Source organism: the organism of the source record quoted next, unplaced genomic scaffold (genome assembly GCF_019419815.1).
Source record: "Pyrus x bretschneideri cultivar Hongxiangsu unplaced genomic scaffold, Pyrus_bretschneideri_v1 Contig22, whole genome shotgun sequence".
In the NCBI taxonomy this organism is placed as follows: domain Eukaryota; kingdom Viridiplantae; phylum Streptophyta; class Magnoliopsida; order Rosales; family Rosaceae; genus Pyrus; species Pyrus x bretschneideri.
This window is the reverse complement of record NW_025999524.1, coordinates 6,264,407-6,290,830: the sequence shown is the minus strand read 5'-3', so window position 1 is coordinate 6,290,830 and position 26,424 is coordinate 6,264,407. Positions and strand designations below refer to the sequence as shown.

Genomic DNA, 26,424 nt, shown 5'->3' with positions numbered 1-26,424 from the left:
CGCTGGTTAATTTTCTTGGGACGAAAACGTGGCGTTTGTTGGTAAGGAAGTGGAGCAAGACGCAAGGAAGGAGACTTACTTTGTCGACCTGTACGTTGTCATCAAAATTTGGACTAGTTCCTTTGGTTTTAGCAGCCAGCCATGGCCTCTCCGTCCCTGCTCTTTTCGGGAGGAGACTTTCCTACACCCTGGAATGCTACTGTGATATTCAAACCAATGAAACAATGTAATGTGTTAAATTCCCCACATAACATTGTATCATTGGTCCAGTGGTATCCCAGAGTGCAAGGAACACTCTCTCTCTCTCTCTCTCTCTCTATTGCCTTTACATAGTCTGCCATATAAAGTTCCTATAAGAATAACAACATTCCATACATTGTGGCAATATCAAAGATTGAATTCATTCGATTCGTTCGTTCGTTAATGTAGAAAATCGAACCTGCACTATAAATAAGAAAACATATACATACTCGTAACATACATATTGGAGTAACTAGCAGCTCAGCCCAGCCCTACAAATTAACTAAGCACCAAATCCCTTGCAACAGCAAAACCTTTGTCACAGTTTCCATGCAGCAACCCATTCCTCGCCGATAAAAAAGAAGGGGGTTTACCATAAACAACAACACAGCTAACCCAACACCAACAGAATAATTCTATTACTTAATTAATCCTCGAGCTGTTCCGCCTTCCCCACCACTTCTTTTTCACCCTGTCAGCACTGCCTCCCTCTTCATTTCCAATCTTATGCAAAATCACCTTTGTCTCCCTTAGTCTTGTCCCGTAATCCTTCTTCCAAGCCTCAAACATCTGCTTCAACCTTCTTAGCTCTCGGTCTGGATTCAGACTCGCTTCCACTTGACCAGACTTTACCTCCACCAAGAACTTGGCATCGTCGCCAAAAACTTGACTCCTCTGATCAAACTCTTCAGTTAACCGGCTTATGACGCTCAAACCTGCACTCATTGGTCTCACCCCATTGCTATCTTGGCCTCTATGGTTACTTCCTGTATCCCAACTGTACTCACGGTCATCACTTGCATTCACTGATGCATCAGAATTTCTCTCGGAATCATCAATGGCTAAGCTCTTCTTTGCAATTGAGAGGCTGGATTGTAGGGATCTCATTTGTTTCTGCCATACTTCTTCCATGGATTTCATTTTCAGCTCATATTCCGACCAACGGCTCTCATACTGTTGGAGACGTTGGTGGAGGATGTCATTCTCCTCTTCCTTCTCTCGCAGGCCAGCTTCAGCCTTAAGAACGCGGCGCTGTAATTCAGCAAGGAAAGATGCCTTTACCAGCACATCATCTGACTCGTTAGCCTGTTTCAGATTCTAACAGTTAATTATTCCCATAAACAAATGGTGGATTCCGTGCCATCAAACAGAAAATATAGTACGAATTGGTGATAGTGCTTGCACAAACAACACAAATTCTCAAACAACATTTATGGCACTCACACCACACAGCAGTAATTGAACCTGATGAAAGCTATTATGAGGCTCATTACCGGACAGCGTGCAAATAAAATCCATATAAGATGGGCAATACCAAAAATTTGAAAGATACAAACATTATAATGTAGGTGCAAAGGCCATAATGAGGTAATGAGAAGCTAGAATAAACAGAAGTGTATAGGACTACCTTCGTGCTTCCGGGCTTCAACAATCCTATACTTCCTGAGCATCTTCTGACCAACCAGCCACGAAGAACTGCAAAGATAGCTTAAACTTAGACAAAATTATCAAATATATAGATGTTGCGTAGTATGGACTGCTTAACCTTTAACATGTTCACAAAGTCTGCACAAGTTCAACAGGATTGAAGAACCAAGCTATTATACCTGATTGTATCACGATTGATGCATCATAAATGTTGTTGAATTTCTTCCTTGCAAACCTGCTTTTCACCTGCTTTTGTATGACAACAGCAGCTCTATGCCTCTCTAGTAATATTGAGTACTCCTTCCTGGTTTTCTGTCCCCTGATAACTGCATTAAGTAAATTACAATAAATACCCAAATGCTTCTTGATAAAATTTGATAGTTCACCAAAATAAACAATGAGCAGGTTAATACATGACTGGAGAGTGGTGATTCCTCTCCTCAGCTCCTTGAGGTAACACCGAGCTTGGTGTCCTCTAAAGCAGCTTTGAACACGTAAAATACCATGGAGTGTACGGTTTCTGGTGTCCTCAAGCACCCCAATCTGCATCAAATTTCCACCACTTTGATCTCAGTAAAGATTAACATGTATGAAAGATGTTCCCAACAGCTGACACAACCAATGATTTTAGTCAGGTTTTTAGATTGGTCAAATCTTGTATGTAGATTTAAACACATCAAAATGTCTAACAGTGGACAATATTCAAATATATGCATTAAAAGTGTTGGAACCTAGGCATGATAAAAGCATAGCCATACAATAGTCTTATCTCTACCCAAATGCACTAGTTTGACTGTCCCAAACAGGTAGCATATTCATTTTCCTTTCCTCAAACGCAATACATCAATTTACCTGTCCAGTTCGGAAAAATAACTTTGTATAGCCCACTTGATACATCTCTGGTAATATGTTGAACTGATGAAGAATAGCAACTGAAACACTAAGAGGATCCTGCGATGCAACATTCTCCAGCAGAAGAAAACCATATCTGATGCAAGGTTCAACAATGACAAAGCAAACAAAAATGATAAGATACTCGAGACAGGTATAAGGTATTTGAAAGACGAAACAGAAGTAAAGATATATTGTGTTGCCTTCTTGCAAACTTCTGGTGTGACATTCTGGTAGGAAAGCCAGATCTTGATATTCGAACCACTTCTAGAACTCCACAACATCTCAGCTGCTGCAGTACAAGTCCTTGCTCATATAGTCCAGGGGATTGAAGATTGTTGGGCTTGATACAACGTATGAAATGTGGAGTGGTGTTTTCTAGACGTTTCATCAATAGGAACAATTGACTCTAAATACCAACACAAATAAGTTAATTGAAAGAATACAGTTAGCAGATAGTTACTTCTGTATCTTATCACAATTATAATCTTTGTTAAATTCAAAGTCATGTTCTTAAAAACAGGAAAGCAGCATACCTTAAATTTTGTTGCAACACTCAGCTTCTGGGAGTCTACTCCACCACTTACTTTATACAAGGGACCAACTAAAGGCTTCTCAGGTCGATTAAGCATACTAGATGCAAATATCTGAGGAAGGTGGCATGAGCATGAGGAAAGAAGCTGAATAGAATCTAAATGCAGCAAGTCCCTGTTCTTTTCCAAAAATCCTGTTGTGTCATATGAAACCTGAGTGGAGGAGCAAGTCGAACAATCAACAGTCAGGCCAGCAAGAAAAAGTTAAAATAGAAAGCTTTTACTTTATTCTTTTTTCAGTACTATGAGATAATGCATAGAAGAATTGTTAGCACCCGAGCCTTGATTCAGAGTTAAAGGGGTGGGTTGGGCTTGGAAATGTACACTGACATTTTCTTTACCAGTTGTGCTTTAATATAATCAGTAGAAATTATGAAGAAAAAAGATTAAAATATTATTGCACTCTAGCAATTAACGAGAATATAAAACAACGAAAATCAATTAATCAAAAGGAGTACCTCTCCTGCGTAATGACTGACAGCAAACAATTTGCCTCGTTCTCCTTTGAAACAAGAATTAGAGCTCAGATGTTGCTTGAGCTTGTTGGCAAAGGTCAAATCAGTACCATTTGGGAAGGTGGACTCCTCATCTAACAGAGACAGTAATCCCAACGGTCTCTGCATTTATGTCACAAGAAGTTCAGGGACACACATACTGTAAATTTAGTTCTATATACTAATTGGGACAAGGGTCCCAAGCATCACTAACTTTATTGGTTATCATCATTAAACAAGAGACAACTGTAAACAGAAGGAAAGGGAAAAGGCTCAGTACCTTTTCGAAAAGACCAAGACAATCTTGGTTGTCTTCAAATTCAACTTTTCTCCAATCAATTCCGTCTTGGATATATTCCTGACAGGAATAGATAGTAGTCAATAAATAAAGCATGCGTTCTGCTCTAATTAACTCTTCATGCAATTAATTCAGTCCAAGCACAAATGTACCGATAAATTAGGAATCATTTAAGAATTTGGTTCACGCAGGGCAAGCATTATGTACTTATCATTGGTTTAATAACGTATCTTGGTTCCTTCACCTCCCTATATCTTGTTTGCTTTAAATTATTACTTGATGAACTAAAGTGGTAAATATAATTGTGATGGCATGGTTGCTTTTAAATAGGCACTGGCACTGCGAATCATGGTTTTCTAGTCTAATGAAATTCTGTGGAAGCAATAAATATCTAATTAGAACTTGATGAAACCCTGTGGAACAGAGGAAGCAAAGAATAAACAAGTCTTTATTAAATTCACAGTTAGAATGATAAGAATGGGAAACTTACATCCTGCTCTAACTTGAATAAGTGACGATTGAAGTGTTGTTGCAATCTCTCATTTGCATAATTAATGCAGAACTGTTCAAAACTATTTCTCTACAGGGAAAAAAAAAAAGAACAAATGTTCAGTTAAAAAAATATAATACACAAAAAGAGATCCAATTAAAGCATAAAGAAAACATACATCAAATGATTCAAAACCATAGATATCAAGAATGCTGATAGATCTGCCAGTACGCCGTTTTCCTACTGCAAGTGATTTGTTAATTTGTTCAACCAACCACTCAAACAAACATGCATAAATTGACTTTGACAAAGCATCTCTTGTGTCGATGGCCTGAAAAATGCAAAGACAGGATTTAAAGGGAGGACATGAAAATTATATCACTATGCTTAGTATGGTTTAGTCAACAATGAATGAAACCTGCCCAGTCATTACGGAACCAAACACTAATCATCTGAATTCTTTTGTACAAGTGATCTGAGAGAAAGAGAGTCATTTTTCTTCCAAAAGTTTGCCTGAGCAGGTTGGAACATAATTTTAAAAAGAACTTGACAAGTCGATAACTATTGACGGTAAATTAGCTCGGGATCTTTTTTATTTTCAGGGAACTGGTCCATGATCCAATTGGAAAATTAAATTACAATAGGTCAATCACAATAAATGTCATTTGAAGGACATATATAGAGGAAGGTCGTGATTTAAGTTCTTCCTACTTCAGGGATTGACTCTCCAATCCTATGTTGTATGTATGATTTATACAACCTACAAGATAAGTATTAACTCTCTTTGAAAGATTTCTTACCTGTGATTGCGTTAGCTTCTGGACGATACTGTCATTACCAACTCTCATTTTTCGAGTCGATAAAGCAAGCTTAAGTTCATCCACACCACATCCAATCAATTTTGCAACATTGAACAGACCTGAAAATGAAACTTGAATCATTATTGACTTCATGAAACTCATTGAACCAATGAAAACCAAGACAAAATAAACTAGAGTCAGAAAAAAATACATCACAACCACAGCCATATTTATCTCTCACACCTCTCAAATAGTTTTCTCATTGCACAAAAAAATAAAAATCCTCTCTTTCAAAAGGAATCACTAGAATACAACAAATCACAAAACTTCCAGGCAATCTGCCTTGAAAATCCTTTAAAATGTAAATAACAGCACAAAGCATTGATAGGGATATTGAAGCCATATATCAATGCTTCATGATAACACCACAAGTATTACACTTAGCTAAGCCATATATTTCTTTCATTCTATTCGCTCGAAGATTGTTACCTTCATCTTCTACAGGTTCAACATGATTTTCGTTATCAATCACACTAAATGAGATGTTTCCCAGCCACAAAACTGCAGCAAGCATTGCAAATACACTTTGTTGGTCTTCCTTGTTTATATGGACAACATCTAGAGCTTCCTGAAAATGGTAAGATCCATAGTGAGTTCACGTGCACATGATATTTCATAATGGTGAAATGACAAAATAGATGTCTACACTACAAATAGGTATTTGTTGCATAAAATAGGAAATAGTACCTTCACCACACTGAATTCTTCAGCATCATTAACCCCAGTAATGGAATAACAATTGCTTTGCTTCAGATATTGATACTCATCTGCACTCTTCAAGTTCAGCATCTCTGTGACAGACAGCCAAAGAAACAATATATTGAATCACACACAAGCAAAACATACGTAGACCCCAATTAGCATTATGAGTTTGTGGGTTGAGGGGTCTTTGTGATTCTCATTTATATACAAAGCACGCATGAGAGTCATCAGCCATAAGGTTTTAGCTGAAGCTATAAGAAGAAGACATAATGGCCAATATGAGTTAATACAAAATTGCCTCTAATATAATATATTATACCGTATCTTGTATAATGTTAAGTGATATATGAAGAAAATAGAAAAGGTAATCAGAATTATTAACCTCTAAGAGCAGGTGGAGCTCCAGCACAAAGCTGATAAAATATATGATAGGACCTTTCTCCTTCAGTGCATTGGACCACTCTAGACTGTTAAAAGTTTCAATTAGACAATGCACTTGTATGAAAAACTGAACAAGCTACAAACAAGGATCAGAGGAAGGAATGATTACCTTTTCAAGCAAAACTGTGTCATACAGGGGAAACAGACACAATAAAGAGTCAGTCCAGATATGGTTTTAAAAAAGAAACATATACGCAAATAGAATTCACTCCGGAACCTTAGCAGTATGACTGAACTTACAAGTTTGAATATTGGCACCAGAAATTTTTCCAGTTTCACTGAAGTGGATTTCAATCAATTTTCCCTGCAACATTTTTGCTGAGAGTTATCAGTATTGCTATGTGAAGGGTAATTAAATATACACCAAACATCTGTCTTCCCGCCGTTCCATCCTTGTCCCTTCTCCCTATCTCTCCTCCTCATCCCCCTCTCCCTGCCTCTCCTCCTCCCACTTCTCTCTCCCAGCTGCACCGGCCATGGCCATGGCATGGAGGTTTTTCCTCTGCACCATGGCCAGACTAGAAAGGGTTCGTTTTTCTTAATTTAATTTCTTTCTATTAATTAATAAAAGTAGAAAGAAATGAAACAAATAGAAAGAGCATTCATGTGAAAAACTGAGAGCTTACAAAGCGACTTGAGTTGTCATTTCTCAGTGTTTTCGCATTACCAAAGGCTTCCAGTATAGGATTAGTTTTCAAAATTTCATGCTCTATTCCACTTCCACCTCCAAGTGCAGCCAGATATTGCATTGCTATCTTTGCAGTTTCAGTTTTTCCTGCTCCACTTTCCCCACTGTATGGACATGAAAAATAGATGATTGGATGTCAAAGAGGCCAATTCTATACATAATTTCTATACATATCATATATGGAGATAAAGAATTCATTAGGGACGCCACAGTAACATTAGATATCTCAGGTGCTACATCATGAATGTTAAAAATGATATTACTTAAGGGAATAAGAGTTGATTTCCTAACAAAAGGTTCTTTTATACACCTTAAGCAAGATGAGGAAAGCTGTATTTTAGACAATTGATGATTCTGTCAACAATAAAAGGCCCGTGCTTGAACCATCTGATTCATTTGACAATTTTATTCTTCTTACTGCCTTATTTGTTTGTGTTATTTTGTATGTTTGTTGGAGTGATTTCATTAATATGTCTTTTCTTATGATGTCCTTAACTGTGGTGCAGCTAGCATGTAGTTTGGATCAAATTCACTCATTTAAAATACAATGTTAAATGGAACAATTGAATACAGAAATGAAAATGTCACACTTTACTAACCTTATGATTATAGACTGATTTACTTCATCTAAAAGAAAAATAAGAGAAGGTTAGAATCTACAAGTTAATGACACTAAGCAAATGTGTTTTGAACTGCTGAAAATTCCATCATATAAATTGTGAAATAGTAAATCCACCTCGAACCATTTCCCGAATGGCTGTGTCTGCAATGGCATACACATGTGGATTTTCAACGGCTTTACGCTTGTATGCTTCAATGTATTCATTCCCATATAAAGAAACTCTCCTAAAGGGATTGACAGCAACCAACACTGGTCCCGCTTTTGTCTGAAATAGACAAGTATACCCACAAAAGCATTTATTAAAAGAAGGAAAACTCGGAAGTAGATTTCAAAGTAGAAATACCATATACACACTTACATAAATCATATCTTGATTGTATCTATACTGAAGATTGTACAACACTGATGGCTCATTTAGGTAACTAAGTTGCATGAGATCATCCACACCATCAAGGATATCTGGATTAGCTGAAACCAAATCTTCAGTTTTTACTGTTACAACCTACACGTGAATAAGAAAACTTTAAATTAACTCAAAAATCAAACTAGTATCACATCGTACTTCCATAGTTTTCAAAAGGTGTCTTACTTTATCGTTAGGGAGTGATATAACAGATTGAACGCCTGAGGTCGACAATATTCTCCCCAGTTCCCAATTCCCATTTGGCAGTTGGAACCAAGATTGAAGCTTCTGAAACAAAAATTGTAATAAGCTATCAAAATCAACTCAAACCGTTATCAAATAATTACAGCTAATTTTTCATAATCCCATGGCCTTATATGCTGTCAACAGATTCAGAATAGAATTACATATGCTTTCATGGACATACAGAAATAATGAAATATGAATTACAATACAAATGGGATACTAGTTTGTTCTACACCTTCAGGCACACACCATAAATTCCTATATACATACAGACATTCAAATAAGAAACTAAAGGACATAGGTATAATAATACAGCACATATGCATTTACATGATTGTGTGTATGCATAGATGATTATATGAATATCCATAAGAAAGTATATGCAAACTAACAAAAGAAAAAGGGCAAATAAGAACCCTGATTTTGCAGCATATGAGCAAGAAGGTGAAGATTCTTTTTCTTTCATTCTACCAAGAAGCAAATTTAGCTCGAATTTCAAGTGCATGACTAAATACCTTCTTCACAGCATAAGGATTGGCGTCACCCCACCTACTTTCCCTATGGGATGAAGATATTGAAGGCATAGATGGAGCAACATAATCCAAGTCTTCATCACCCCTTAAGGGCCTGTCTTCGATGGAGATTGTGTTCCTGCCATATGGTGAATCATCTACCTGTTCCAAGTCGCCAAAAGGCCCGCTACTCCCTTCAACCCCCTCAAAACCACCATTTTCTGGAATACTTGAGGAGATGACATTGCTATTTCCCAATTTCCCATCATCAGATTTTCCAAATCGATCAGAAGCTGGTAGACCTGAGAACCTAAAATCTCCGGGCAATGATTTGATTGACTGGAAGGAAGGTGGGGCCCTGGTTTTCTGCAACATTTCCTCTATAGAGTTTCTGCAACCTTCAAGATTGAAAACCAAATAATACTGAGATCAAGAGGCTTACTTTTTCAACAAAGAAAATAGGCATATCGAACTTTAGCAAGGTCCCACGGGATGACTTATCCAACGATCTCAATGGAGGGGACCATAATCCAAGATACAGACTACACTACTTTTCTCTTATCAGCCACCAATCGCATGTCCAACCCAAATGATGTTTGGTAGGATCCTCAAAGAAACTCAAACTGATAATGGTACCAAATATCCAGAAAATTAATCTAAGCAGAGTTTATCTGAAGAACCCTAATACAATCTCATCTTTCAACACTTTGTAAATAAATAACTGAATCTTGGAGCAATGCCTTTTAGGAAATAACAGATCTTTTCTTCCATGCACCGTTTGGTTGCTGAGAAATTGAATAAAATAACAAAGTATGGTCGAGTCGCAACAAATCGTCTTGACTTAGTCAACTCAATGAATTCAAGCTTTCAAATAATAACACAAAGAAGCAAAATTTTAACATACAGGAAACTAAGATTACCCTTTTGTTTACTTCATTCATCTACTAGGAAGGTAACCACCAAATTCAAGTTTAAAACACACAGAATTACTCAAACTCGAACTGATCCACTTACCTCGCCGAAAAAGTGAACCCACTTGGGAATTCGACCGAAACCCTCCGATCAATCGTCGAATACCCTAAAAATGTGGTCAGAGACTCAGAGCTCAGCCAAAAGTTCAAGGCAAAAAGCCTAATAATTTGAGAGAATGTGAGGAGGAAGATAGATTCCTTTCAGGAAAACCCTAATAATTTGAGGGGGCAAACTGTCGAATGCGAGGCGACATTATGTGTTTGGATTGTGAGAAAGTGAGAAGAGAAAAGGAGAGACAATGCAAAGGCTTGTGGAGACTGGAGAGGAAGCAGCTTTTTTGGCTCGTTTTTCACTGCTCCACATGAATCCCTGATAAAAGAAAAATCGGAATTTTTAAAATTTGAATTTTAAATGGTATTAAAATTTTATTTTAATGGTGTTTAAGTTTCGGGGGTTTGGCACCAACCAAATTTAAAAACCATGATTTTAACGGTTCGGGCACTTGGAGGTGAATTGACGGTCTTAGCCCTTTCATTTGCTACAATGGCGACGAAATCCAAAACTGAAGATTCCACAATTTGTTTGCCATTAGAGGGTTCTTTTTGTTCAAACCAAGGTCTACAAACGGAGCGCGAATTTCTGTTTAAAGGGAAAGAAAAAAAAGAAAGAAAAAAAAGGAGAGAACAGTAGAAAGAAAATGTCAATGTCATGGAATGGATGGGATCGCTGGTGAGTTGAGAGGGCAATCTGGTTGTTGGAACGAGTAAAGAGTTTATTATTAATGTATTGATTAGCTTTAAAATCTTTAAAGTAATAGATTGACATACGTAATTTTAAGGGGATAGAGAAAATAAATTGTGGATTTTCGAATGTGCACAAAAAAATAAGTAATGCTACACTTATCATGTTCTTGTACTATTATTTATATCATTATTTAAATAGAAGTAGGATCTGTTAATGTGTGTGGATTGTATTTAAAAAATATATGTAGTTTGGGCTTTGGGGGTGTGCTTTTCAAGATGTAAATAGTCCCTTCAAACCAACTAGATTACTAATTGGGTAAGGAATAGGGATTGGAGGGCGAAGAGACAACGAGAGCTGATGTTAATGTGAGAGTGAAAGTATGTGATTAGAGAACATGAACACACACGTAGAAAAACACATTTTTGTTCCAAATTTCAAAAGAAGAAATAGTCGATACTCAACAAGCAAACATTACCATTAGATTAGATTAAGATTAGAATCATTAGACAGATCCTCACCTTACTGTCCCCCCTCTTCGATCTTGACTAGCCACACAATCCACTTTCTTCAAGTCTTTCTTTTCTTTATTTTAAACATTTTACTCAACTAATTAAGATTTCCACTAAAACTATGGTTTAGCAAGGAGGAAAGTATAGCAGTGTTGGAGAATGATGATGCGAGATAGATGATCAGAAAATACGAAAAATCTTATACGTTTTTTAAATAGTTTTAAAAGTGAAAATAATTTAAAATAGCTTTTTTTTTTTTTTTTTATTTCTTGTACATTCTTTTTATAAGTTTCTCACATTATTATTCCTCCACTCTTTATCCATCATTTCTTTTATGTAATTTTTCTTTATCACTACACTGAAAAGTAAAATTTAAAAACAAACTGGTTCTCATACGAGGTAATCAAATGAGAGCATGAAACGAAAATTACCATAAGGATTGTGTAGGAACTTCAAAGTTAAAAATATAAAATGATAATGTTAGTAGCCAATAATATACACTTGTTTTTTCAAAGCGACCCAACCGTATCCTTAATTCTTCTAAATTAACAGGAATTATACATGTTAAGTGGTCCAGCCACATTTTTGCTGTGGCTTTTGATGATGAGAAAATAATGGAGTTGGACGTACCATCTATATATATATATATATAGTCTGTGTCAAATATTGGTGTTTCTAATGTATTTAATTTCACCTATAAAGTAATTAAAAGAGTAATGAAAATTTGGTTTCATTAAATCTTTGGGCTATCTTGGTGAAAACTGTAGTGTAGTTTCTTGTCTTGGTGAAATTTACCAACATATACAGCACTTCACTTGCATTGCGAAGTTAAGATTAAACCCAAATTATTCGTAAAGCTCCAATGTTTTTTTCTCTGTCAAAAAAAAAAAAATAATGATCAAATCCAAATTACACTTTATCTTTGCTTTTGATATCATATGATATAGGTTGTAATGAGCTTATAATTTACAAAGCACATATAATATATAACGTGCGCGAATATAAAATGTATAAGTACCAACGTTGTTATATATATATATATGCAATCAGCAGCTAACTTGAGCTGAAATTAATGCGAAAAGATAGAATTTTGTTGCATGATTAATCAACAAATTTGTTTGTTTAATTCTGCCACAAGAAAATATGTGAGATTGTTGGATGTTAATATCATAGATCCATCTGATGAAGCACGAGCACGTACCAACCAAATACGAATAATTAGGTTTGGTTTGGGTGTAATGTAAATTGTCCCAATACCCAGCAGCGTATCATTAATTTCATCTGGGAAGGGGGAAGGCCGAGTCAAGTAGTAGAAAGAAATTAATGGTTACAAATTTGTACAAGAAGCTCCTCTCTAATTAATTAAATTCGGTCATCTAATGAGACGAAGATGCTCATGACAAAAAAATTTCAGGCATGCATTCCTAATTTGATTCGGTACGTACGTTCGGTATATATACTCATCCGTACGTGGTTACGTCTAGGTCTAAAAAACCCGTGCATGCATGCACATTATATATATATATATATATATTGTGAAATTTTATTTTAGCCTTTTTCCGTTACTACTCATCTAAAATTAAGGAATTAGCCTAACCTTGTTGTGGAAAGGGATACTCTCTTGATCCTTTCCCCTAATCCATCAAATCAAAAATCTGTGTTATTGAAATTTGATCCAACGGCTGAAGTTATTATAACTTTTAACTCTTTCTTAATTTTAATTTAAATATTTATTAGGAGATGGGTCAATCGAGGTGTGCGTGTGCAACAGGAGAGATTGGGTGCAGCAAAAAAGAATTGAAAAGGTTGTTTCCCACTACTTGCGTATATATATGCATCGATCATGGTGCACTCCATCTCCATGGACACAAACAAACTCATACGAAAAAAGGAAGGAAAAGGGAGGGAGGCAATGCTCATAGCAGAAAAGCAAATAACTTGTCGTTAGATTATTATATATATATAACTTATAACATTCGCATGAACATCGATCATCTTCTTAATCAAGTCCATACTCGGAGGTGTAATATTATATGTTTTACAATTATATATTAAAACACAAGGCTGTATATTGATGAAACCAATTTGTGTGGCCTGTCATTGCCAATTTGCCATGCCATGTTGCTTAATTATATATACTGCCTTCCATCGGCTTAAGACTCAAAGCGGCGATCTAAGAAGTTCTCTTAATGGTAGGGAACTGAGGTTTTGAAAATACTCGTCCAAAACGTCAAGTAGGAATTTAATGAATTATAATTATACATGAAACCAAAATGAAGCATATATAATTATTTGCACGGTCTGCCCGGGCAGGCCTGCCATGTTATTATGTTTGCTAAAGGTGGATTGATGTCGAGTGGAAGTGGTTATCCTCTCCTAAGTCCTAAGTCACAAGTGAATTGACAACTACGAAAGTCATCGTGCACTTCTTTTCTATCAGTTGGATGAAGGTAGGAAGGTAGCTAGCAAATAGCAGTAGGATTGAGATTATTCATGCATTCCCCTTAAGTAGTGGATAGGCCCTGAACCTGTGGGGACCAAAAGTCGTGTGTTGGTGTAGCCTAGGAATAAGAAGAAGAATACGTAAAGATATATGTTCTGTGTTCATAGGAAGAGGAAGAAGAAGAAGGAGAAGATTGGAATGCCGATTGATGGAGTGTCCACAACAATTGACAGGTACCCGCATCATCATCCATCCATCCATCCATCCATCTTCAAAGTTTAAACAATAATACATGTGTTCGTTTGTACTTCTCAATTAGCTTCCCAACTGATAGCCACACTGATCGATATGTATATAGCAGAAGCAGATAGAAAGCGAATGGATCGATCCATCATCCAAATGAGAAAAACAAACAAACAAATAAATAAATACATAAAGATGGCGGGTCGGGTTAGGTCGGGTCGGGTGGGGGCAGGACTGTCAGCCTGGCATATCATTATCACATGCCCTTCCATAATTAAAGAAGCTAGCTTGAGCTCGACTCGACTTGTAACCATAAATAATACCAAATAAAGGTGAAGAGTGGATGCCTTTTTCCGTGTTGAGAACGACCATCAATTATGAATTATGAACTATGAATTATGAAAAGAGACTTGTTAAAAAGTTTTCTTTCCACCTTCCATACACATTTCCGAAGCCTCAGGAACGCGCACCTTTGCTTTGCAAGACAAGTTGCACACGCCACCAAAGTAATTATTAGTTAATTATTAGTTAATTTACAGAGAAATTGGCAATCAAAGTAAGGTTTCTTATAGGGTAAAGGTTTTAGGGAACTTTAGCGAAAAACTCCTGATATTATTCACCCTTTTTGTTTTAATTTTAAGAAACCACATTTTTACACTAAGAAGTCAATCCTGGTACTATTCACTTTACCCTTTATTTTGTCCTTATTGTTAAAACTTAAAGTTTTCAAACCATTTTCAGTAGTTTTCCTAAGGTTTTAGAGTTAAATCCCCCGTTTATTTGGCAAGAGGTTGGAGCATTACAACACTCACTGCTTTGGTTTGGTGGGCTCATCTCATTACTCATAAGAGAGGGAGGGGAAGACAGACCATCACAATACAGAGTGCGCACAGCCAATGAAAGTATTGCAATTTCATAATTTAACTATAACAATAGCAATCTATAATCTACATCAAAACCCTATAAACAAAATAATTACTCCAAAACAGAGGTTACCTCTACTATAACCATATGTGTATGTATAAGAACTGCTGAGTCCTCCGCCCCGGTAAATCTATCTTTAGATAGAAAGAAAATCTAATTCCGTTTATGTCATTTGGCAACAAGAGAATAAGATGAACATTTATAAGCTAATAAAACAGCGTCTCTGCTCTCAACATCTCCATCAATACAACAGGTGCCCGTCTCCAAAGGCAAGTACACTTCTCCACTCAACTCACCATCACGTGATCAAATCCTCCCCCACCTTGCAGTGCAGGAATCCGGCTCACTCCAACATTTTGCAGCAGTTGTTGCAGCCACCTCCTAGTAGTTGGATCTTCCTGTATGCATAATACAATCAACAAAATGAAATCAGCAAAACAGACAGAGGCTAAATTAACAAAACCGCCTACCTAGTTTGAAACCATAAATTCATGGGCTAGCGGGCGGCAAAATCCTCAAACAGGACACTATTACTAATAAAGCTCATGCTAAGGATTATGTATCCCAGAACTATTGCCCCTATCCAAAAAAATATTTTATGAGGAAACAACACGAATCCAAAAGCAGATATACTTACACAAAGGAAATTGTTAAAGCTAGCCTCTCGTAACACATCTGGCAGGCAACTTCTTAAAGCATCACAAGCCCTGCACAATAAACGACCAAAGAACAAGTTTAGAGTACTAATGAAAATATGAACCCAACCCAATGAAAGAGAAAAAGCCAAGGCTGTGGAGAAGAATCAAATGATTGCATCAAAGATAGCATAATCCAACCTTGGATTATCTGACAATCGAAGATAGCAACGAATGATGTGTTTCAAAAGGCGTGATGAGGGTTGATCAGCCAGTGCTGTAACCATGGTCCCCAAAACTCGACCTACGGCAAAAAACCGTTCTGCTGTAGTACAAATATAGTCCAAGCCCATATCATCCAACAAAATCTTCTGAACTATAAATGTGGCTACCTGCCATAACAAGACCCCTTGTCAGATAACTAAGAACTTTTAAACCATCCCCATGCATCAGAGAGAGGGGCCTTCTAAAAAGGAAAATGACATCCTTTAAGAATACGGTTCTTCTGCAAAAAAATTAGATATCAGATAGAAAGCATTCCAAACAGAAATTTAATCAAATAATCAGGACACTCAACTGTTTTTGAGAGTTCACTGCCCAATTCCATAGTGCGAAGGCACAGTGGAATTATTTCTGTTGACAGAAGGAAACTAATAACTTCAGTATCATCAACCTGGCAAAAGGGAAGAAATGAAACAAAAATAACAATATAAAACTATTAATGTCATAAGAGGGATGGAGAATGTGGTTGTAACAGTAATATGACAGGGAATCAGCTATTCCCTTGTGTTAATTAAAAATTCATCAGAGCACTCAAGTTTATAACATCAATAAATAAAATGGTCAAGAGAAGTTATCCGATAAAAAGTACCTTCACCAGGGCACCAATGACTCCTAAACTCGTAAGCCTTAAGTACTCAAATGGTCTTGCCTTGCTTGATGTATTGAGAAAAGGATACAGATATAAAGGTATATGAGCTGCAATAGAAAAGTTCAATAGGAAGAATAACTTAGAGGTGAATAAGTTAATGTAAGTATTAGCATCTGCATTAAGCTGCCAGCCATAAATATTCCTTTTCATAAGCAATACGCACAAGGAGAGTTACACAAAAAAGCGCATGACAAACATAACAACTTATCATGAAATGCACACTTAAGCAACAAAGAAAAAGGGGAAGACATTAATTTCTAACATAAATCAGAAAAAAAGACAATGAAATGCCAGTGGATGGACTTGACACCTCCCTTTATATCATGGGGCTTGGTCAGTAGTGATTAAGTACCTAATACCATGTCAAGCAACCAACACCCATGCAACCATATACTTTGTTTGTAAGGTATGCATACCAAGCAAAGAAGAACATGCTCAGAGGGTAGAAACACTTATAACAAGGCTATAAGAGAAAACAAGGGAGGTGACATTCAACCTGAAATCAAGGCATCAAAGTGATTGCAACCAGAACTTCAAATTTTAAACAAAGATATATGTACCATATTATATCTAGGTTAAAATTATCTTATTCAGTGTTATGCTGTCATACACTGCATATCCATATCCGTGCTTCATGAGAATAAATCAAACTTTTTAATACACTGATGTTTCTAAGTAGACATGAACTTCTTTGGGGAAAACAAATCTTCTAAGAACATAAGAATTAAAAACTTCCATTTTTTAGCTTGCAAAAACATTATAATGAAGATGTTGTAGAGAAAATAACAGTTACTGAGGAACAACATTCTTAAGCAAAACAATATAAGCTATATAGCATCATATTGAACGGGTAGGTAACTTTACTTTACATACTATAAAAATAAAAGAACAAATTACCATTGAGGAACAACATTCTTGTATCTGGGTGGGAAGCTACGCACTGCAAGAAAATATAAAGCATAGCACAACATTATCAGAATCGATTTACCAAGGAAAACATAATTGATCTTTGAATCTAAGCAATATCCATGGTAAAGAAAATAAAACTATTTGCATAATCATCATATCCAAATTTCAAAAGATAAACACGACTTCTCCGATTTTGATTGACATAAATGCGGGCCCTTTTCTTATCGTAAACATGGGCCTTCTAAACAGAATTCAAATACTCAAGCTTAAAACTCAGTCCCCAAGTTAGTTAAAAAAGAAACCGTAAAAGAGAAGTCAGAATGTGCTTCTCATACGGATGATTTACAAAATCATAAGTATAAAAAAAAATAAATAAATAACATAAGTATACAGCTAGTAATATAACATAAAATTGATACTTGAAACAGGAAAGCATGTGACCTGAAGAAGAGCAAGAGCATTGCAAACTCGATTGGATTGTGCCGGAGTCAGATTTGGTGGTGATAGAACAGGGTATATTGAAACTATCTCCTGCAAATATAAAAGAAACCGACATCAGAGAATAGTCCCAATAAGCATCCATAAAAAATGAAATGTCAAAAAACCTTAACATATGAAAATCACACTCCTAAATTTAATCTAAAAGTTGTGCTAAGTGAGTAAAGCAAGGTAGCAAAAAGTCATCAATGAGTGAAAAACTGTTAAGGAACTTCCTTCAATGAACTTAGTTGAAAAAATGAGATGGACAATGTATGATAACCATGCATCATGTACTATCCCAAGCTACCCACTTAAACAACGTACCTGTAAAAGTGCAGCAATAGTACCAAAAGAATTCCACAATACAGGAGCCAAATCTTGAAATAATTCTCTCGTCTAAAAGTAAAAACAGAAGGAAACACAAGTACCTGGATGAGTGCAGCAATAGTACCAAAAGAATTCCACACGAAAGGAGCCAAATCTTGAAATAATTCCTTGTTCTAAAAAATGAAACCAAAGGCACACAGAGTTTATATAGAAGCATATCAGTGTTGTAATATACATTGCATAACCACCTATAGGAAAAGTCACAGGCACAAATAATTAACTATAAAATCTGCTGTAAAAGAAACCTACGCAAGCTTCCCTGTAATCATAAACATATAACATATATTTGTTGAAAACATATAGTGTATCTATCAAGATGCTCCAAGTGGCTTATGGGTCCTATGTAATAAAGAAAAGGGTAAAATTTTGAATGCCCACTTATACTGATGCAACAGTCACGCTTCCGAATCGAGTTTCTCGCTACAGAAAATAAATGCACTTTTCCTCCTCTTGTTAGTTATAAAAATGAGACAAGTAAATAAGGAAATGACATAAATAACAGTCAATTACATCCAAAATTACAAGCCTATGACTCGGTGCTTCACTCTTGATATAGGAAGTGACAATGAAAACTTGCAAAAGTTACCTTTGAAAGTTCAAGAAGCGCGTTTTCTCGAAGATCAGGATTACTCAAGTCAAGCACCAAGCGCTCTGCTGATGCCATTTTACGATCTTTGTTTGCTTGAGCTCCAGCAATGCTTGGTGCTGAAACGCTTGGACCTCCGAATGGAACATTTAATGAAAGTGACTGGGGCCGGTTTGCCATTAATTGCAACACCCTAAATTCTCACCACTCGGGTATTGAGACAGATTTTATTATCAGGTAGGGTTGCCAGACTGCACTTTGACGTACTTAATTCAACTGATTATTCAAAAGAGAGAGTAAGTAAGGAAGTAAAGGGCCGTAAACAGAAACCATTAGCGAGAGGGAGAGCATGAGAACTTTATACGGTTACCAAATATTCAAATAACATTACTTATAAAGTGCCTATTACCAAAACAGGCACTGTGTATAAATTGCAAGAGTGTCAGAGATGAAGTGCCAAAATTGCGATGTTTGGCAGTCCCAAAAAAACAAAACCTATTGTGAATTGAGTAACTGATGCAAAATCTGTTCTCGTTGGTAAATCCTTTATATACAAATAACAGTTTATTTTTTTATATTTTGACATTAAGAAGACAAGAAACGGAACTCTCCGCGCAAAGAAGAGGGAGAAAAAGGTTGCAAATTTATTTCAGATAGATGTTTAAGCAATTGAATATCAAGTTATCAAGCAAACCTAATTCAAGTGGGAGATTTGAATTCTTTAACATCCTGGGTTCGTAAATCACCCCAAATCGCTCAGGAACAGAAAGGAGGAGGGGGAAATAGAGCATGCATCAAGAACACTTATTAAATTGCTGCCACGATTGCATGAAATGAAGAGAAAAATACGCCACCCAATTAACATTTACAGCATAACCACCTAGTTTACAAAATCAATTACGCATCACTGGTTTGAATTGAACATGAACATCTGCTTACGATTAGAGTAATGCAACTCAAGATACAAAAAAACAGATGAAATCCGTCATCAACTTTTCCGAACAACTAAATATATAGATTCACTGTCGACGTCAAAACATGAATTTAATAATTAAATATAAAATTAAGAGATGGAGGGAGGAGGAGGAGGAGATGGTTTGGTGGCCGGTGCCTCACCTAAAGAAGAAGCCTGTGGCGGACAATGGAATGGAGACGTTGCTGATCTTTCTCTCTCTCTCTCTCTCTCTATGCTCCCTGTCGCTTTTTGTTTATGTTTCTCAATTTGGGCTTGGGTTTGGGATTGGGCCATGTGTGATGCGAGTGCTCAACTTTTACACTTACCAAAAGGTGCCTTGAGTTGGCCCACAGTGGTTTATTGTGCCTTTTTTTTTTTTTGTTGTTGTTTAACTAAGGAGCATTCGTTACTTAGTATTGCAATCTAATGATATTCTTTTTCACTTATAAATGAGAGATCTTAAGTTCAATTCTCACTAAAAGCCAATTAGAACCACATTACTGTTAGCCTATTATGAGGCTTAACCCACTCCATCACCCCTTAATATAGATAATATTGACTACAACTGGAGATTATTGTACTAGTCGCATGATGCAGTTTCAGGTCATGTAATGACTTATGATTATATGTATTCCGCCCTAATAATCTCCAAAACCTGATTGGCTTAAAAATAGACAAATTACTAAAGTTGGGAATTTTCCGTTTCCTCCAAATTAAAGCCTTATAAATTGGTTGATAAATTCTGTAAATAAATGGTACAACAGGAATCAGGGATGGATGCATTCTCTCACCAATGCTTTCACCGAATATGAGCCGCTCCAAGCCTCCAAGCAACCACTAAGCTGCAGGAGGCAATGAAGCAATCCGTCTCCCTTGTAACCCATTTATCAGTTCAACAAGACGACACTATTCTTGATCAAGTGTGGCAAGAGAAACTCATCCATGCCTAAATACCAAGGATTAGGATCTTCACTTTACAAAAGGCACCCCGGAAGGAATCCGTCGGCCATATTCCTCGTACTGCGACCCAAAAAACTGCCTCAAGAAATACTCTTCATACGGAATCCTTTGCGCAAAGAAGCGCCAAACTACAAGTACAAATGCAATTGTTGATATGGGATTACAGAGCATTATCTGAGTACCCACCGACCATATGAAGAAACCACAGTAACCAGGATGACGAACAACTCTATAAACTCCATTCGTAATCAATCGGTGATGCTCTGAGGGATGAGTCCTTATAAGATGTGTGAAGGACTGACCAGGCCGTAATTATTGCCATCTTCCGTATGATTTCGCCTATTATGACCATTGCAAGGCCTAAGTTGCTGACCCACCAGTGTTCCTTCAGACCAGGGAACAAAATAATTTCAACACAGTACTCCAGCAAGGAAAAAACCATGGCAAGAAGATAGCTTTTGCTGATCAGAAGAGACTTAAGAGTAACGTTTGATTTCCCGTGAATGCCAACCGCTAAAATGTATTCAGAACCATGAAAAAAGATTACTGCCAGGAACATCTGAGACAACTGTCTGCAGGCCGTGTAACTGAAGAGATGCGCCATGTTTGGTACAATAGAGCGAATCAATATTTGGCTCTGATTTACTGTAGTGAGACCTAAGAGGATGAGGTTGTAGCAATCTTTGTCCAAAATCTCTAATTGAAGAAATAAATAAAGGTTATGGGGTTTACTTCAGACCTGGAAAAGATGAACCACTACATGATGTTGAAGCCAAAAAATGTCCTTTGACATCACCCCAAATATGCTTCAACACGGACATATCCTGCACAAAACAAGATCAAGAAGGTTGAGAACAGTTCAAATTTCCAGGAAATTACTAGGATGCTGATATGCCAAAGATCTTAATGAACATCAACTATGAAACCATACGTGCAGATTTTGAGCAAAACAATCAAATCTCATCGAATTATTCCCAGTAGAGCCCTCTGCGAAACCGCAAACTCCCCTCGCCCAACAGAATTACGGAAGACTAAATATCAAAGTTGGATTTTCGTCCCAGGTAAGTTTTAAATTAGGCCAACAACTGGTTCAAGCCCTCTAGAATTTGAAAACCATTCTCTTTTCAATTACACAAATGCAACAAACAATCTGACAGCCCACTTACATGGAAATTAAAACACAAAATCAATCAAATTTCAATATTCCAATTTTCTGATTTCTAATTTCAATTCACGACTAACAAATTACGACCCGCAACTTAGCAAAAAGCGTCGAACCTGAGATCTAATTAAACCCATGAAATTTGAAAAAAACAAAAACGCATATAATCTTAAAAACAAAAGGAGGATTATTTCGAATATATTGGCATTCTAATTATTTCCAATTCAACTACCACAAAAAAAAAAAAAAAAAAAAAATAGTGTTAGAGAAAGATTACCTGATGATAATTGATACTGATATTCTGATAGGTACTAATCTGTTTGCGTTTGCAGGGGATCTACAGTCACCGTGGTGTTCAATTTGTGGTTGTGGGTGAGCGAGCTTACCAAATCCAGTTCAAGATCAAGGAAGAAGCTTTTTTCATGTATGGTTTTTCTTTCCATCAAAGCCCTCGTTCGAGTCAGTCCTCACTCCTCAACTCTAATACGATCAAATTACGTTCTCGTCCCCACGTTTGAGCCAAATTTCTTTCAAGTCCTTTTATTGTCAAAATTATCATCGAAATATTCAAAAAACCACGGATCGATATGAAAAAAATGGATGAAATTATAAACTTCATCCTACATTGGCGAGATTTAAGAAAAACAATGAATATCAATGATATTTATCAACTTTTGAACTTTTTTAGATAAATTTTTCTCTAGTTTTGATAACTTGAATGAGTTGATCACTCAACTAGGCTGCAAATCACCGTATTGTTTAGAACAAGCTTAATGTTTAATTTATAAGCTTTCCTCCGAACAAAAAGAAGATGAACGATAGCACTTATCGTCCTTCAAGTTAAACTCAAACGGCTGAAATCTGATAAAATTTGAAACAATCAATTATCAAGTAGTTCTGTCCTGCTACACAACAGCATTCGCGTTTCTCAGAGTCCCATATGGCATATGGGAAATCAAACCTAGAAATCTAAATGGGCAAAAAAACAAACGCTCGTTCGCACTCGAAATCTAGTACATTTTAACATCATCTTTGAATAATATCATAACCACCATAAGCGAAATCATCCACCCCTATGACGTTGTAGCAGCCAACTGCTTCACTTTGGCTTGCAAAACTGCCCCGGCTTCATCTGCGATGCTTTTCTTCTTAGAAGCAACCTGCACATCACATTGAATTCAAGATTTCTCTCTCTTAAATGGATGATAATAGCAATACAAAACGCAGAACAAAGGATCATCTCCAGCAAACTAGCAATCAAAGTTGAAGAATTTTGCAACCAAAGGATTCAATCCCTTATGAGTACGTAAGAGATAAAATTGGCTTTTCTACTTCAGGGAAATGATTTCCGCACAAGCGGTTTCTCCTTTTATACAAACCCTACTTGTTTTTCTATTAATTATCATTGATTTATTCAGGCTAGAAACAAACAGGAGGTGTGCAGTGTGCACAAAGCGGAAATCACTTCCCCTTTCATATTCCGCCTTATTCGATTCATTCCTCAATCCACAAAGGTAACATCCTTCTTCCTACAAGAGCTATTCAACTAAATTACAAGTGAAACCAAGTATACACAGTCAAATCATCCAAACAAGCTAAACTGTTCCTACTATGAGTTCGCAATGCGTAACAGAATAAATCCCCAAACCCTAGCAGGCTAGCACTACCAAAATCAATGGAAATTAATCAAGATTGAAATATAACTTTTTGCAAAATTACAAGTTCATTAATCTCTAATAATAATAATAACAAAAAATGAAAAAGTTGAACATACCTCGACAAGTTGGTCAAAATTAGATTTGAGCAAGTTGATTTTACGGTCGCAGTAATCTTTGGCCTGAGGCATGGTTTTCTCGATGAAGTAGCCGGTGCCGACGTCGACCAGGACTTGGTGGGCGTCGTGGAGGGTTCCGGGGACATAAAGCGACGCCGTAAGCGGGACGAGCATCTTCTTTCCCTGAGGGCGGAGGGAGAGGTCGTGGAGGGCGGAGGAGGCGACCTCGAGGCGGGCGGTGGCAGTGCGGATGTTGTTGAGGGAGTCCTGGAGAAGATTGACTTCCATATCGGTTTGTTCTTTGACAGCCTTCAACTGCTCAGGGCTCAGCTTCTCCATCTCCGCTTTCACGTTCACGCTCACGGCCTTCTCCATCTCTCTCTCTCTTCTGATCGAATCTCAAAACAAATTCTCTTATGCGACTATGCCCCGCCCTGTCTTCTCTCCCTACTCTTGTACACTGCAGTTTATACTAGAGAGTATAGACCATGATTCTTTAATAAAATAAATATCAAAATTTCATAACATTGCTGTCAAGTGGCCCCTATAGCTCAGTGGTAGAGCGTCAGTCTTGTAAACTGAAGGTCTGTAGTTCGATCCTGCATGGGGGCAGCTTGCTTTTTCTCATTTTTCTCAAGCTCGCTTTTTTAAATTTCTCACATCCGTGTCTCAATCGCGACCATCTCCCTTCGCCATAATAACACACCCATTGACTTGGCCGCCACCCCTTCTCTCAGGGAGACGAACCCAACTTCACAGGTGTCGAATACGAATATCCAAATGCTATTAAGTGTAATCATCATTTAATCAACAGGAAGGATAAGCTTTAGATATGTTTTTTCTTATCTTTTTCTTCTTTCTTTGATGCCATGGCATAAAAAGTGATTAAAAGTTGTTCGTTAGCAAAGCTTAATCAAACCATAAGAAGCAATCACAAGCACGAGACGTTATTAAGCAATTCCACACATTTATGCTGCTGCATAAGAAACAAATTGAGATGCATTCTGCAATCTACATACACAAAACTTGTTTTGTGTCTACAAGTCAACTACTAGAGTTCAATGCAACTCCATCCAATTCCAAATTACAAGATATTCCCCCGAAATGAATTACAATGTCTGCAGGGCTTAGTAGCGGTACTTGGTGGAGTAATCCTTGGGAGCAATGACCAGACCGCGTCCCTTCCTTGCCCCGCGGTACACTGTCTCAACAATGTCAATGAACTCTTGCTTGTCCTTGAGAGCCCAGTTGATCTTGTTGTTGTTCCCCGTGCCAAGATCAATCATAATGTGCTTGTTTCTGAAAAAGAACATGACCGTTGATGGATCGTAGAGCTCATACATTGTGTTGAAATCAGGAACCTCCGTGATGTCCACGAGGTAAATCACAGCAAAGTTTTTTATTGTCTCAGCAACAGAAGCCAGCACCTCATCCATCTAGCAAATCGAACACAATAACAGACCACAAGTTAATCAGCAGCATTCAAATCGCGATTAATAAATATATTCAATCTACAGAAAGCATTGATAAAATGAAATAGGGCTAAGAGGCTTCATATACATGGTGAAAAGTTCATTATCTTTTGTATTACTTTTCATGCACGCAGCCATCTAACTTATAAGGTTTACATACAACAAAGAAATGATCCGTATGCACAAAAGCTAATCACCACAGTGAACACGGAACAGGCCCTGTAAAGCCGAGCGAATTCCATAGAACACAGGAAACGGTTTACAAGATCAAAAATCTACAAAATGGGATCTATTATTGGCACTCCAAAACTCTAATTGTGCACTCCAAAGTTTCTATATTTAGAAAGAAAATTAGCACAATTAGATTCTTGGAGTGACAATCACAATTCACTATGAAACTAGTTGATAATTTGGCTTGCTTGAGAGTCAGTTTGGAATATCAAAATATGAGATTAGTGAAATTTCACAACTGCTTCTTAGTAATATTATCCTACATTAGTTTAAAGCAACTTCATTGTGGCCGTTGACCTTCTTCAATTCATTCGATGAAGGCCGGAACTGGAAGAGGTGTGTGTAGTAAAAATGTGAACTACAAAATATGACAGATTTACATACACCAAAACTTTTAAGGACACTTACCATATGCATAAATGAAATAAAACCCAAGAAAAAGTCAGCCACAGCCACACCTACTCAGTTGCTAAACAGAAATTCCTGATGTCGTCTCTCTCTTAAACATTAGGATTTTAGCATGTAATCAAATCAACTTTTTCAATCAAAATTAAGAAACAGAAAGGAAAAAAGAAATTAAAGAACTGAGGATTTAGGGTTAACAAAAGTTGCCAAAAAGGAATTCGAACCTGCATACAGGTCTCATCCCAATCGTGGCCGAATCGAATGAGGACAAGACGCTCCTCCTCGGCGAGGATGGCTTGATCGACGGCCCATCCTGAGTGGAGGTGCGGCAGCAGATACGACATCGTTTTTCGTCGACCCTCTTCCCGTCACTCTCCCAAGCTTTTCCCTCGCTCTCAGAAAGGTCTAAAAATTAATCAGCAAATTTTTATGAAAGAAAAATGGATAATATGCGCCCCCGCTAAATATACAACGTGTAGTCGGTGGACTTTTACGAGTAATATTTTTGACCGTTGGATGAAACGAACGGTCAAGATCAAAACTTGAGAAAGCCAACTGACTGCACCCGTATTGGCCCGAAATGGAACCCGGTTTCCGAGCATCTTGGATTTGGTTCTGCAACTGTTTGTTTCTCGTCCAATTTTATTTTTTCAAAATCAAAAAAATAAAAAAGAAAACAGCAATCGGGTGAACTCGAGATAATAATATTGATGTGAATCAATATTGAAACAAACAAGAATTCAGTTCTCGCCACAACTCGTGTGTCAATTGGTTAAAAGCATTTAACCTTATTA

General features: G+C 37.0%; 5 protein-coding genes and 1 non-coding gene across 8 annotated transcripts; 1 reads left to right on the top strand and 5 right to left on the bottom strand.

Annotated features, from left to right (window-relative positions):
- Positions 1 to 376: 376 nt before the first annotated feature.
- On the bottom strand, positions 377 to 10,266 carry LOC125467913 (myosin-1-like). The gene is made up of 24 exons (XM_048584801.1): positions 9,923 to 10,266; positions 8,912 to 9,306; positions 8,337 to 8,438; positions 8,106 to 8,249; positions 7,862 to 8,012; positions 7,725 to 7,752; positions 7,064 to 7,229; positions 6,678 to 6,741; positions 6,547 to 6,560; positions 6,379 to 6,463; positions 5,982 to 6,085; positions 5,724 to 5,862; positions 5,235 to 5,353; positions 4,613 to 4,765; positions 4,435 to 4,524; positions 3,927 to 4,004; positions 3,611 to 3,769; positions 3,096 to 3,305; positions 2,763 to 2,968; positions 2,521 to 2,656; positions 2,082 to 2,211; positions 1,848 to 1,994; positions 1,649 to 1,716; positions 377 to 1,326 (listed from the first exon to the last, which is right to left on the bottom strand). The coding sequence occupies exons 2-24, from the start codon at positions 9,281 to 9,283 to the stop codon at positions 664 to 666; spliced, it is 3,528 nt and encodes a 1,175-aa protein (XP_048440758.1). The 5' UTR covers positions 9,284 to 9,306; positions 9,923 to 10,266; the 3' UTR covers positions 377 to 663.
- Positions 10,267 to 14,716: 4,450 nt separating this feature from the next.
- Positions 14,717 to 19,925, bottom strand: LOC103943222 (CCR4-NOT transcription complex subunit 9). Of its 3 annotated transcripts, none has more exons than XM_009353463.3 (10): positions 19,788 to 19,925; positions 18,672 to 18,947; positions 18,023 to 18,094; positions 17,660 to 17,749; positions 17,207 to 17,249; positions 16,250 to 16,356; positions 15,956 to 16,051; positions 15,580 to 15,770; positions 15,381 to 15,450; positions 14,717 to 15,141 (listed from the first exon to the last, which is right to left on the bottom strand). In XM_009353463.3, exons 2-10 carry the CDS (start codon positions 18,849 to 18,851, stop codon positions 15,031 to 15,033), a joined length of 960 nt encoding a protein of 319 aa, XP_009351738.2. In that variant the 5' UTR covers positions 18,852 to 18,947; positions 19,788 to 19,925; the 3' UTR covers positions 14,717 to 15,030. The 3 variants fall into 3 exon arrangements, with proteins under 3 accessions (XP_009351738.2, XP_009351736.2, XP_048440804.1); XM_009353461.3 differs by lacking the exon at positions 18,023 to 18,094 and adding an exon at positions 18,127 to 18,198 and having other exon boundaries at positions 19,788 to 19,924; XM_048584847.1 differs by lacking the exons at positions 18,023 to 18,094; positions 19,788 to 19,925 and adding exons at positions 18,127 to 18,198; positions 19,366 to 19,688.
- Positions 19,926 to 20,309: 384 nt separating this feature from the next.
- Positions 20,310 to 22,466, bottom strand: LOC103943223 (protein-S-isoprenylcysteine O-methyltransferase A). Its single transcript, XM_009353466.3, is given in 4 exon segments — positions 20,310 to 20,889; positions 20,891 to 21,243; positions 21,326 to 21,410; positions 22,026 to 22,466. Coding segments are annotated over 3 exon segments (729 nt in total). The 5' UTR covers positions 21,408 to 21,410; positions 22,026 to 22,466; the 3' UTR covers positions 20,310 to 20,595.
- Positions 22,467 to 22,588: 122 nt separating this feature from the next.
- LOC125477580 (probable prefoldin subunit 5) lies at positions 22,589 to 23,912 on the bottom strand. The gene is made up of 2 exons (XM_048584848.1): positions 23,523 to 23,912; positions 22,589 to 22,908 (listed from the first exon to the last, which is right to left on the bottom strand). The coding sequence occupies exons 1-2, from the start codon at positions 23,895 to 23,897 to the stop codon at positions 22,822 to 22,824; spliced, it is 462 nt and encodes a 153-aa protein (XP_048440805.1). The 5' UTR covers positions 23,898 to 23,912; the 3' UTR covers positions 22,589 to 22,821.
- A 150-nt stretch (positions 23,913 to 24,062) lies between these two features.
- Positions 24,063 to 24,134, top strand: TRNAT-UGU. The gene has a single exon. It is a non-coding gene; the product is annotated as a tRNA-Thr (tRNA).
- Positions 24,135 to 24,472: 338 nt separating this feature from the next.
- Positions 24,473 to 26,061, bottom strand: LOC103943226 (thioredoxin-like protein YLS8). Its single transcript, XM_009353468.3, has 2 exons — positions 25,855 to 26,061; positions 24,473 to 24,958 (listed from the first exon to the last, which is right to left on the bottom strand). Exons 1-2 carry the CDS (start codon positions 25,972 to 25,974, stop codon positions 24,650 to 24,652), a joined length of 429 nt encoding a protein of 142 aa, XP_009351743.1. The 5' UTR covers positions 25,975 to 26,061; the 3' UTR covers positions 24,473 to 24,649.
- Between the last annotated feature and the right edge of the window lie 363 nt (positions 26,062 to 26,424).

What these genes read in the sequence shown, in the direction of transcription:
- LOC103943226 (XM_009353468.3), bottom strand. Translation starts at nt 25,974, where the DNA reads ATGTCGTATCTGCTGCCGCACCTCCACTCAGGATGGGCCGTCGATCAA. An exon ending in GGGATGAGACCTGTATGCAG is followed by an intron (nt 24,959 to 25,854) that starts GTTCGAATTCCT and finishes TCGATTTGCTAG; the next exon opens with ATGGATGAGGTGCTGGCTTC.
- LOC103943222 (XM_009353463.3), bottom strand. Translation starts at nt 18,851, where the DNA reads ATGGCAAACCGGCCCCAGTCACTTTCATTAAATGTTCCATTCGGAGGT. An exon ending in GCAGTGAACTCTCAAAAACA is followed by an intron (nt 15,771 to 15,955) that starts GTTGAGTGTCCT and finishes TTGTTATGGCAG; the next exon opens with GTAGCCACATTTATAGTTCA. An exon ending in CGATTGTCAGATAATCCAAG is followed by an intron (nt 15,451 to 15,579) that starts GTTGGATTATGC and finishes TTTATTGTGCAG; the next exon opens with GGCTTGTGATGCTTTAAGAA.
- LOC125477580 (XM_048584848.1), bottom strand. Translation starts at nt 23,897, where the DNA reads ATGGAGAAGGCCGTGAGCGTGAACGTGAAAGCGGAGATGGAGAAGCTG. An exon ending in ATTTTGACCAACTTGTCGAG is followed by an intron (nt 22,909 to 23,522) that starts GTATGTTCAACT and finishes TGTGATGTGCAG; the next exon opens with GTTGCTTCTAAGAAGAAAAG.
- LOC125467913 (XM_048584801.1), bottom strand. Translation starts at nt 9,283, where the DNA reads ATGTTGCAGAAAACCAGGGCCCCACCTTCCTTCCAGTCAATCAAATCA. An exon ending in AAGAATTCAGTGTGGTGAAG is followed by an intron (nt 5,863 to 5,981) that starts GTACTATTTCCT and finishes TACCATTTTCAG; the next exon opens with GAAGCTCTAGATGTTGTCCA. An exon ending in TCAGTCATTACGCAGGAGAG is followed by an intron (nt 3,306 to 3,610) that starts GTACTCCTTTTG and finishes TCCTCCACTCAG; the next exon opens with GTTTCATATGACACAACAGG.